Genomic DNA, 11357 nt, shown 5'->3' on the forward strand with positions numbered 1-11357 from the left:
CATCTCAGTCCTAAAGGGTCACGTCTTCATTCTGAGGCTGTGCCGTCTGGTTCTAGTCTCTCTTACCAGTTAAAGCATCTTCTCCAGGTCCATCTGTCCAGACCTCTCCGTGTTGTGAGTTTCAATTACATAGAGTCAGAGAAGACAGAAACAGACCCCTCGGACCACCCTGCTCATGCTGACCATGTTGCAAAAGCAAAGTAATCCCACCTGTCTGCACTTGGCCCATATCTCTCCAAACATTTTTTTATTCATATACTTAATCAAATATTTTTTAAACATTGTAACTGTACCCATATCTACCACTTCCTCTGGAGGGTGCATTCCACACACGAACCACTCTGTGTAAAATAAAAGAATTGCTGCTCATGTCTTTTCTAAATCTTGCTTCTTTCACATTAAAAGTACGCCCCTAGTCTTGAAATACCCTCCCCTAGGGAAAAGCCAACTGATATTCACCTTATCTATAGCCCTCAGGATTATATAAACCGATGTAAGAGCAACCTCAATCTCCTACAGTCCTGTGAAAGAAGTCCCAGCCTCTCCTTATAACGCAGTCCCTCTATTCCCAGCAACATCCTGCTGAATCTCTTCTTAACCCCCTCCAGCTTAATAATATCCTTTCTATAACAGGGCAACCAGAACTGGACACAGTACTCCAGGAGAGGCCTCACCAAAGTCCTGTACAACTTCACGTGATGTCCCAACTCGTGTACACAAAAGGTGTGAGCGAGGAAGGTAAGCATACTAAACGCTTTCTTAACCACCCTGACTGCAGGTGACTCAGACTTCAAAGAATTAGGCAACTGAACCCTGAAGTGTCTCATTCTACCATTCTATTGAAGGCCCTACTTTTAATTGTATAAGTCCTGTCATCCCTGTTTGTTTCTTCAAAATACAATATTTCTCATTTATCCAAATTAAACTTCATCTGTAACTCCTCAGCCCATGAACTCAATTCATCAAGATCACCTTTTTAAAATCTTAGATACTGCTCTTCACTGTCCATTATACCACTGATTTTGATGTCATCCACAAACTTACTAACAATACCTTCTATCTTCTCATCTAAATCATTCATATAAATGACAAACAAAAGTGGATCCAACACCAATCCCTGTGGAACACCACTGGTCACAGACCTCCAATCTGAAAAACAACCCTCCACCACCAAATCTGTTGTTGTTCGGCGAATTTTATGTGAAATGGGCGTGCTCATCTCGAATTCCATTTACTAATTAGCCTACTAGGCAGAGCCATGTCAAAGGCTTTCTTCAAGTGCAAGTAAATCATGTCTACTGTTCTGGTCTTATCAATCCTCTTGGTTACTTCATCAAAAAACTCGATCAAATTTGTGAGACATGATTTTTCCTGCACAAAATCATGCTGACTAGCCCTAGTCATTCCGTGGCTCTCAAAATGCCATCTTTCAGAATTACCTCCAACGATGTACCCACCACCAAAGTCAGACCCACAGGTCTTTGGTTCCCAGGCTTTTCTCTACATCCCTTCTTAAAGAAAGACCGAACATTAGCCACTCCCCAGTCATCGAACACCTCACCCATATTATACATGATACAAATATTTCTCAAAGGAGCCCCACAGTTTCCTCCCTAACTTCTCACATTGTCCTGGGATACAGTAGATCAGGCAGTAGAGATTTATCCATCTTCATATTTTCTAAGGCCTCTAGCACTTCCTATCCTGTAATGTGAACTGTTTTAAAAACGTCAATATTTATCTCAGTCCAACTCGTCCATGCCAATCAAGCTTCCCAAACTGAAGTAATCCCACTTGCTTGCATTTAGTCTATATCCCTCTAAAGCTTTTCTATTTGTGTAGTTATCCAAATGTCTTTTAAATGTTGTGTCTGTGTCTGTGTCTGTAACTTTGTCTGGTACTTGTTTCCACATGCAAAAAACTCTTTTGTTTGAAAAGGTTTCCCCTTGGTTCCATTTTAAGTTTTTCTCTTCTGAACTTAAAATTATACCCTCCAGCTTTGGAGTCCCCTATCCAAGGGAAAAAAGCCTTTGCTGTCACCTTAGATATATATGTATCCCTCAGGATTTTATATATGTCTACAAAGTCATCCCTCAAATTCCAGTGGAAAAAAAGTCCCAGCCTATCCAGCCTCTCCTCATAACTCAAACCCTCCAGTCCTGGATATAGAAACTGTAAATGTAGCATAAAGCCACACAGTAGAAAGTCAATCCAGCAGCTAGAAACATCACTTAGTCTCCATTTCTTTATCTCTTAGCCGAATAGTTTGGTAACAGAAACTCTCCAGCTTCGTACATGGAGAGTGAACGTTTGGGCTAGCTTTCTCCACAGGTAAAACTGATGTGAAATATTTATTTAATATCTCCCATTGCAAAGATGGCTTCCTTGATCTTTTAGGTGCCTAACTCTGTCTGTCTGTCTGTCTCTTGTTACTCTTTATGTACTTGTAGAATCTCTTTGGATTAACCTTAGCCTTGGCAGATAACTTTATCTCATATCCCTCTTTGCCTTCCTGATCTCCCTGTTAAGTGTGGCCCTACTCTCTTTATGGTGTTCAAAAATTCATTTGAACCCAGTTGTCTATATCTAAAATATGATTCTTCTTTTGTTTGTAGTAGAGCCACAATATCTTTATTCATCCATTGTTCTTTAATCATACCAGCCTTACCTTTCACACTACCAGCAACATCGTGGAACATAATGGCTCTGAACTCTTGCTATCACACTTTTGAAAACCTCCACTTATCATATGTCAGTCTACCTGTGAATAGTCTACTTCAGTCACTTTTGAAAGCTCTTGTCACCATTAAAATTTGCTTCGCTCCAATTAACTTTTCTGGAAGGCTTATCCTTTTCCATAATTATTTTAAAACTAATAGAATTATGATCACTACACCTAGTGTTACTCTGCTATCACTTCAGTCACGTGCTCCGCCTTCTTACCCAGGAGAAGGTCAAGTTTTGCTCCTTCTCTACTAAGGACATATACATGTTGATTAAGGAATTTTCTTGAACATATCTAACAAATTCTTCATCAGCCAACCTTTAACACAATTGTCTCAGTCAATGTTTGGAAAATTGAAATCAATTACTCTTACAACTTCTTTATTCTTACATCTACGAGAGATCTCTCGACATATTTGTTCCTCGGTTTGCTTCTGACTACTGGGGGGCCTGTAGTACAATCCCATCAAGGTGATCATTCCTTTCTTATTTCTAATTTCAACCCATATTCTCACTGGATGACTTTTTTAAAGAAGTATTTTCTCTAGTTACAGCAATAATGTTTTCCTTTATCAAAAATACCACTGTCTTGCTCTTTTGCCTCCCTTTCTATCCTTCCTATAGGCCCTCACACTTCAAAACTACATTGAATTTTGTTTTACAAATTTACGGGATGAGGGCGTCACTGGCTAAGCAGCATTTATTGCCCATCCCTAATTGCCTAAATGGCAGTTAAGAGTCAACCACATTGCTGTGGATCTGGAGTCACGTATAGGCCAGACTAGATAAGGATGGCAGTTTCCTTCCCGAAAGGGCATTAGTGAGCTAGATGGGTTTTCCAACAATCAACAATGGATTCACGGTTTTCATTAGATTCTTAATTCCAGATATTTTATTGAATTCAAATTCCACCGTCTGCCATGGCAGGATTCCATGGGTCCCCAAAATTTTCTGGGCCTCTGGATTAACAGTCCAGCGATTAATGCCATGAGATCATTGCCTCCCCATCAACTCATACAGACCCAGCGTCCTGAACAGCTATTTTTATGAAAGCTCTTCACCACCGGATCATTGTTGTTAACCTACTGTGGACTGCCTCTGACGCCAGCACATCCATCCTTAGATACAGACCTGAAAACTGCTCACACTATTCCAAATGGCGTCTGACCAGAGTCGTACAGCCTCAGCAGTACATCTCTGCTCTTATATTCTAAGCCCCTTGAAATAAATGTTAAAATGGCATTTGCCTTCTGAATGGCCAATAGAACCTGCATGTCAACCTTAAGAGAATTCCTGAATTAGGACACGCAAAGTCCATTTGCGCTTTGGATTTCTGAAGCCATTGCCCATTTAGAACATTGTCTGGGCCCTTATTCCTTATACCAAATTGTGTAACCCCACACTTTCCTACAGGTATTCCAACTGCCACTTCTTTGTCCACTCTCCGAGCCTGTCCAAATCCTTCTGCAGGCTCACTGCTTCCTCAGTAGTACCTGTCCTTCCACCATGTGTTGTCTGCAAACATGGCAACAATGCCTTCAGTTCCTTTGTCCAGACTGTTGATGCATAATGTGAATAGCCAACACTGGACCCTGCAGAACTCAAGTTACCGGCTGCCATCCTGTGTAAGACCTCTATCCTGACTCTCTGCCTTCTGTCAGACAGTCACTCCTCTACCTTGCCACAAACACCATGTTCTTATTTAGCAGCCTGCTGTGCAGTACCTTGACAGTGGTCTTCTGGAAATCCAAATAGATCATGCCCACTGGTTCTCCTTTGTCTAACCTGTTTGTTATCTCACCTAACAAATCTGTTAGATTTATTTGAGATGACCTCCTTTGATGAAGCCATGCTGACTCTGACCTATTGTACCATGCACTTCCAAGTAGGTGCAGTCTTGTTCATTAATAATGGACTCTTAAAATCTAAACAACAAATGAGGTGAGGCTACCCTATAGGTTCCTGCCTCTGCCTCATCCTTTCTAAAATGGGATGTTGCATCAGCCATTTTCCAGTCATCTGGGGCCCTCCCTGACTCCAGTGATTTCTGAAAGATCACCACCACTGCCTCTACAATCTCTTGAGCTATCTCCTTCAGAACTTTGGGGTGTTGTCCACCCAGTCTTGGTGATTTATCCACCTTCAGGATGTTTCAACTTCCCCAGCCCCTTCTCCTTAGTGATGGGCAGCGTGCTGACTTCGGCGCCAAGTCTCTCCTGAAGTTCTGGTATGCTGCTGGTGTCTTCCACTGTGAAAACTGATGGAAAGCACCTTTTCAGATCCTCCACCATTTCTTTGTTCCCCATTACTAGCCATTTCATAATTTTGACCTCTCAATTCCTCATTCTCATGCCTGCAAACTTCTTTTTAAGATTCCTTATTGACTTGACTTCCAACAGCCGCTTCAGGTGGAATGTTTCTGATCCTGACAACTGTTGACCCACAAGCTGCTGAATTCCATGTTGAGTTTGGAGGTTATAAAGGGCTGAATTGAAGATGGGATGCTGTTTCCTGAGCTCTCGTTGACCTGCATTGAAACAGTATGGGAGGCTGGGATCAGAGTGGGTGTGAGCAGACAATAAAAGTGACAAGGCTGCTTGGCTCAGTGAGTGTGTTTTCGAGTTGAGTGAAAACAGAGTGATGTGAGGCAGGTAGGAGGTGAAGCTGGAAGATTGAATGCGGTGCTCAATCTCATTTCGGGCTGTTCAGAAAGTCACACAGTCCCAGTGGGAACAGCCAATTTGTAAGGCACATCTATGTAGTATTTTTGCTTTTACAGTTTTTAAAGTATGATATATCAGCTTAAAGAAAGGTTGGGGCTTTTGATTTATAATAGAAATGTTTGAAATGAAGAAAGATTGCTAGCTCATTTAAATTCTGTTAATAAAAGTAACTAACTGAATCTAGACAGAAGTAATGACAGAAGACCTCAGATCCATGATGTGCAGCTGTTGCACAGTGTGGGAAATAAGGGACACAGTGTCACTGACATTGAAGTGTGCAGGAAGTATGTCCATCTGCAGCTACTAGGTAACTGGTTTATGGAACTGAAGGTGTGGGTGGACTCCCTGTGGAGCATTGGCAATACCGAAAATGTTTGTGGACAGCACATTTAAGAGGGTCAGTAACACCACAGTTGTGGATTACACAGGCAGAAAGGGTGACCATCAGATAAATTAAAAGGCTCAGAAAGAAAGTGCAAACGTCCCCAGTGGTCATCCCCTTCTCAAATGGATATACCATATACCATTTTGGATTCTGTTGGGGATGGGTTGAGTGGCCTCTCGGGGGAGAGCTGCAACAGCCAGGTTCGTGACGCCACAGATGGCTCTGCTGCATGGAGTAGGGATGAAAGAGGGTGGCAGGACAATAACAACGGGATTGAATAGTCAGGGGTACAGGCAGGCTCTTTTGTGGCCGCAGACAAGAATCTAGGATGGTATGTTCCCTCCCTTGTGCCAGGATTTGTAATATCATGGAGTGGCTGCAGGACATTCCGAAGTTGGCAGGTAAACAGCCAGAGGTCATGGAACATGCAGATACCATAGTTAAACAAAGGGATGAGCACCAGTAAGCTGAATATAGGAAGATGGGAGATACACTTGATGACCTGTATTTTAGTGTAATATTGTCAGACTTACTCCCAGTGCTAGTGAAAGCAGGAATAAGAGGATTGATCAGATGAATCTGAGGCTGGAGATATTGTGTACCAGAGAAGCGTTTAGATTCTTCAGGCATTGGGACCTTTTCTGTGTTAGGTGGGACCTGCACAAGCCTGACCAATTGCTCCTGGTACAGCTGGGACAAATCTCATTGTGGGAGTTTGCCAGTTGCATTGGTGAGTTTTAAACTGGTATGGCAGAGGAATGGGAACTAAAGCATTGGCATCAATGGGTCAGATTGAGATGAGCAACTGGGAGGTAGAATATTGGTTAGTGATGTAGTCAGCGGTTCAGAAGGACAAAAGGAAGCATGATTAAATGAGGATCCAGTCTCTCTTGCATCAATCCGGAGATGACAGGAATCAGTCTGGTGAACCTTCTTTGCACTCTGAATAGCCTGAGCATCCTTCCCTGGGAAAGGAGAGCAAAGGTACACATCGCACTCCAGGTGTGGTTTTACCAAAGCCCTTGCAGAAAGCTATCCCTGTTTCTGTATTTGAATCCTCTCACTGTGAAGGCCAACATATCATTTGCTTTCTTCACCGCCTGCCTGCTTCCCAAGAAAGAGAATTAGAGAAACACAAAATAAAATGGTGTCAGAGACTCCGATGTAAATTATTGAATACAATGCCCAGATCCAATCTATGCTGGTCGCAAAGCACCTACTTCGTCTAGTCCCATTTTCTAGCAGTCAGTTTGCAATCTATACTGTAGTGCCTTGTATGATCAACAAAACGTTTCTTCAAGATTGCAGTGGTTCTGGCATCTGGCACCATTTCAGATACTGCTCAACCTGCTGAGTTTCTCCAGTGTTTTTTGTTTTTTATTTCAGATTTCCTCCATTTTACTTAGGCCCTTAGAGTCATAGAGTTGTATAACACATGCATGGACCCTTCATTCTACCTCGTCCATATCAACCAGATATCCCAAACTGATATAATCCCATTTGAGAGCATTTGGCCTGTAACCCTCTGAACACTTCTAATTCACATACCCATCCAGATGCCTTTTTAAAGGTTAGAATTGTATCTGTGTGAAAAGATTGCCTCTCGGGTTCCTTTTAAATCTTGCCCCTCTCACGTTAAACCAATGCCCTTGAGTTGTGAACTCCTCCACTCTGGGGATATGAAAGCCTTGGCTATTCACCCTATCAATGCTTCTCTGTAAGGTAACTCTTCAACCTCCAACGGTCCAGGGGAAACAAGCCCCAGCCCTTTTCAGCCATTCCTTTTAGCTTAAATACTTCAATCCCAACAATAACCTTGTCGACCTTGTCTGAAACTTTTCAAGTTTAACAACATAGTGTTGTAGAGATGGACAGCATGGAAACAGACCTTTCAGACCAACTCGTTCATGCCGACCAGCTCACTCGATACAGCAACCACCCTCTGTGTAAAGAAAGTTGCCTCATAGGTCCCTTTTTAAGTCTTTTCCCTCATGTTAAACCTATGCTATATAGTTTTGGACTCCCCTACCCTGGGAAAAGACCATGACTATCCACCCAATCCATGCTCTTCACGATTTTATAAACATCTGTAAGGTCACCCTCAGCGTTAATGCTCCAGGGAAAATAGCCCCAATGTATTCAGCTTCTACCTATAGATCAAATGCTCCAACCCTAGTAACATCCTTATAAATCTTTTCTGAATTCTTTCAAGTTTCACAGCATCTTTCCGATAGCAGGGAGACCATAACTGAAAGAAATATTTCAAAACTGGCCCAACCGATGCCCTGTATAGCCGCAGCATGACCTCCCAATTCCTATACTCAATGAACTGATCAATGACAGCTAGCGTACCAAACGCCACCTTGTCTATCTTATATCCCTGTAACTCCACATTCAAGGAACTATGAACCTACATTCCAAGGTCTGTTTGTTCAGTAACACTTCCAGGGACCTTATCGTTAAATGTATAACTCCTCCTCTCAACATCTTTCCAAAATCAGGAGTAGAAGAATTAAACACAGTGTTCTAAAATTGGCCTCAACAATGTCCTATACCCTGCAACATGAACTCCCAACTCCTAAATTCAATCATAGCATCCCCACATTCAGCCCATGAGTCTGCACCAACCATGTGAAGAGCATCCCACCCTATCCCTTTAACCATGCGTTTCCCAAGGCTAACCTATCTAACCTGCACATCTTTGGACTGTGGGAGAAAACTGGAGGAAATCTACGCAGACACAGGGAGAATGTGCAAACCCCACACAGAGTAGAATTGAACAGACATCCCTTTATCGATGAATGCACTGACCAATAAAGGCAAGAATATCAAACGCTGCCTTCAGCACCTGTTCTACCTGAAACTCCACTTTCCAGGAAACTGTTCTTAGCCCTTCAGCGGGATTGAGGCTATGGGGAGAAAACAAACAGGATTGAGTTGTAGATCTGTAAAATGCCTCTCCTTCGTGCCTGTGTCTCCCAACTCTATTTCTTGCTGTGGTTTTGTGTCAACATTGACTTGTTTCGTTCCCTTCCCTGGAGGAAATCTATGAACCAGTTCAGTTTTAATGATGGTCCAGCAGTTTCCCCAAATGTCATCTCCACAAGTGACCAGATTTGTGTCGTCTTCTGGTTTCTCCATTTATTTTCTGTTTGAAAGGTTGATTTGCAGTGTGAGATTTCAAATGATACTACACCCAGAGCTGACAGTCACCCTGTTTGTATTAATCTAATCAGGATTTTGAACAGTGAAGGAAAAGCACTGTCCACACTGGGGAGAAACACGTATTGTCTGTGTCGAAGAGTCTGTAAAGATTTATCTGAGATGTCCAAATGCCAGCGCAGTTACACTGGGAAAAGACTGTGGCTATGTGGGGATTGTGGGAAGGGATTTCTTTATACATCCCAGCTGGAAATGCACCAACGCAGTCACACTGGGGAGAAGCCATTCACCTGCCCTCATTGCGGGATGAGATTCACTCTGTCATCCCATCTGCAGACACACCAGCGCGTTCACACTGGTGAGAGACCATTCACCTGCTCCCTGTGTAGGAAAGGATTCACTCAGTCATCCAAACTGCTTCTACACCAGCAAGTTCACACTGGGGAGAAACCGTTCACTTGCTCTCATTGTGGGAAAGGGTTCAGTCAGTCATCCAGCCTGCGGATACACCAACGCAGTCACACCGGGGACAGACCATTTACTTGCTCTGATTGTGGGAAGGGATTCACTTCGTCATCCAGCCTGCTGAAACACCAGAGAGTTCACACTGGTGAGAGACCATTCACATGCTCTGAATGTGGAAAAGGATTCATTCGCTTACCCCATCTATTGGGACACCAGCGAGTTCACACTGGAGAGAAACCATTTACCTGCTCTGATCGTGGGAAAGGATTTAACCAATCATCCAACCTGCGGAGACACCAGCGAGTGCACACTAGGGAGAAATATTCACTCAGTCAGCTCACCTGCTGATACACCAGTGTGTTCACCAGGAGAGAGACCATTCACTTGTTCTGTGTGTGGGAAAGAACTCCGTAATCCAAACTGTTAACACACCGGTGAAATAACACTGGGTGATCCTGTTTGCCTGCTCTGTTTGTGTAAAATGATTCCCTGCTTGCGAATATAGCAGCAAATTCACAAAGATTTGCAGGTAAAGGGTTTTGCTTTTACTCACACCAAGGAATGAGCCTTGGTCATTGGGCCATTTGTATCGATATTATTAACCCTTGCTTCTGTTAAAGGTGCTGATATTGTCAGTAAAATGGTGATGCATTTGTATATCTGTATGATAAATTTTGAAAATGATTACAATGTCACTGTACGTCAACTCAGTTAAACTGTTCACCTGAATGTTGTTTGTCAGTGTTGGATTTTTGAAGCTGTTTTTGTCTATATCCAATCCATGTTTCTGTTTCTGATGTCTGTAAACTCCACAGGTTCAGTGACATATTTTAGGTAAAAATAATACAAATCATCTTTTCCTTTAAAACTATGTTGCATCAATTCTGCCTCATTTTCAGTGCCCTAGAAATAAGGTAATCATTTGTACCCCTTCATATGAGCAGTTGCAAGGCACATCCAGAGGGAGATGTAGCTGTAATGCTGGAAATTTAATTATAAGTGCATTTGGGCCATGTGTAATGTAACTTGGTGAGGGGATGGGATCTAGAGTGAGTGTCCAAAAGGGTAGGAAGAAAAGAGTGAGTCAGGAAGGTATCAACATTACAGGCCAGTTAAGGTACTCGGGAGTTTGACATGTTGAATGGCATTGATTGTAATACTGAGTTTGATGAACAAGGCAGATGAGTTGAGGATACAAATTAAAATATGAGAATGTGATGTTGCTGTCACTGAGATATAGTTGGGAGAGAAGTGGAATTGGAGGCTTAATGCTGTAGGATACAGGGTCTTCATATGAGACAGCAAAGGAAGCAGAAGAAAAGGATGTCCAGATATGTTCAGGTAATTTATTACAGCTTAAACTCCTTAAAGAAAGTTCCATCCAAGTGGCAGTTAGAGCAGGCAAGAAGGCAAATTTCAGGGAAATGTAAAAGTAATAGGGTCGTGGTAGCAGGGAATTTCAGCTTCCCTAACGTTAACTGTGGTTGTCATAGTGTACAAGTTTGGAGGAACTTTTAAAATAGATCCAGGACAGCTTTTGAAGCCAGGATGTAGAAGCCCCAAAGAGGAAAGAGTGGACATAACTTCAGACAACCAGCACAGACAAGTGCTTGAAGTATCAGTGGGGAGCATTTTGCAGATAGTTATCGGACCTCTTTTGAAAAGATTTGGGATTGTTATGGAAAAGGACAAGGATGGACCTGTAATCAAAGTTCTAACTTGGTTGATTTTAATAAGATATGATTTGGCCTTAGTGCACAGGGAGTAGATACTTTCAGGTACATGTGCAAGAGGGAACATTAAATGGGGAGATAAGGAGAGCTCTAAGGGAAATATGAATTGATACCGCCAAGTAAAATAAAGCAAAATGCTCTGTTGTTTTACTGGTAGACATATGG

At 42.4% G+C, this 11357-nt stretch overlaps 1 protein-coding gene across 1 annotated transcript; it reads left to right on the forward strand.

Annotated features, from left to right (window-relative positions):
• Window positions 1–639: 639 nt before the first annotated feature.
• Window positions 640–10252, forward strand: LOC125454795 (zinc finger protein 239-like). Its single transcript, XM_059649451.1, has 2 exons — window positions 640–738; window positions 9069–10252. Exon 2 carries the CDS (start codon window positions 9157–9159, stop codon window positions 9805–9807), a length of 651 nt encoding a protein of 216 aa, XP_059505434.1. The 5' UTR covers window positions 640–738; window positions 9069–9156; the 3' UTR covers window positions 9808–10252.
• The last annotated feature ends 1105 nt before the right edge of the window (window positions 10253–11357 follow it).

Source organism: Stegostoma tigrinum, chromosome 10, assembly GCF_030684315.1.
Source record: "Stegostoma tigrinum isolate sSteTig4 chromosome 10, sSteTig4.hap1, whole genome shotgun sequence".
In the NCBI taxonomy this organism is placed as follows: Eukaryota; Metazoa; Chordata; class Chondrichthyes; order Orectolobiformes; family Stegostomatidae; genus Stegostoma; species Stegostoma tigrinum.

Bases quoted from the DNA above. Each gene is read 5' to 3' on its own strand.
- LOC125454795 (XM_059649451.1), top strand. From the start codon at position 9,157: ATGTCCAAATGCCAGCGCAGTTACACTGGGAAAAGACTGTGGCTATGT.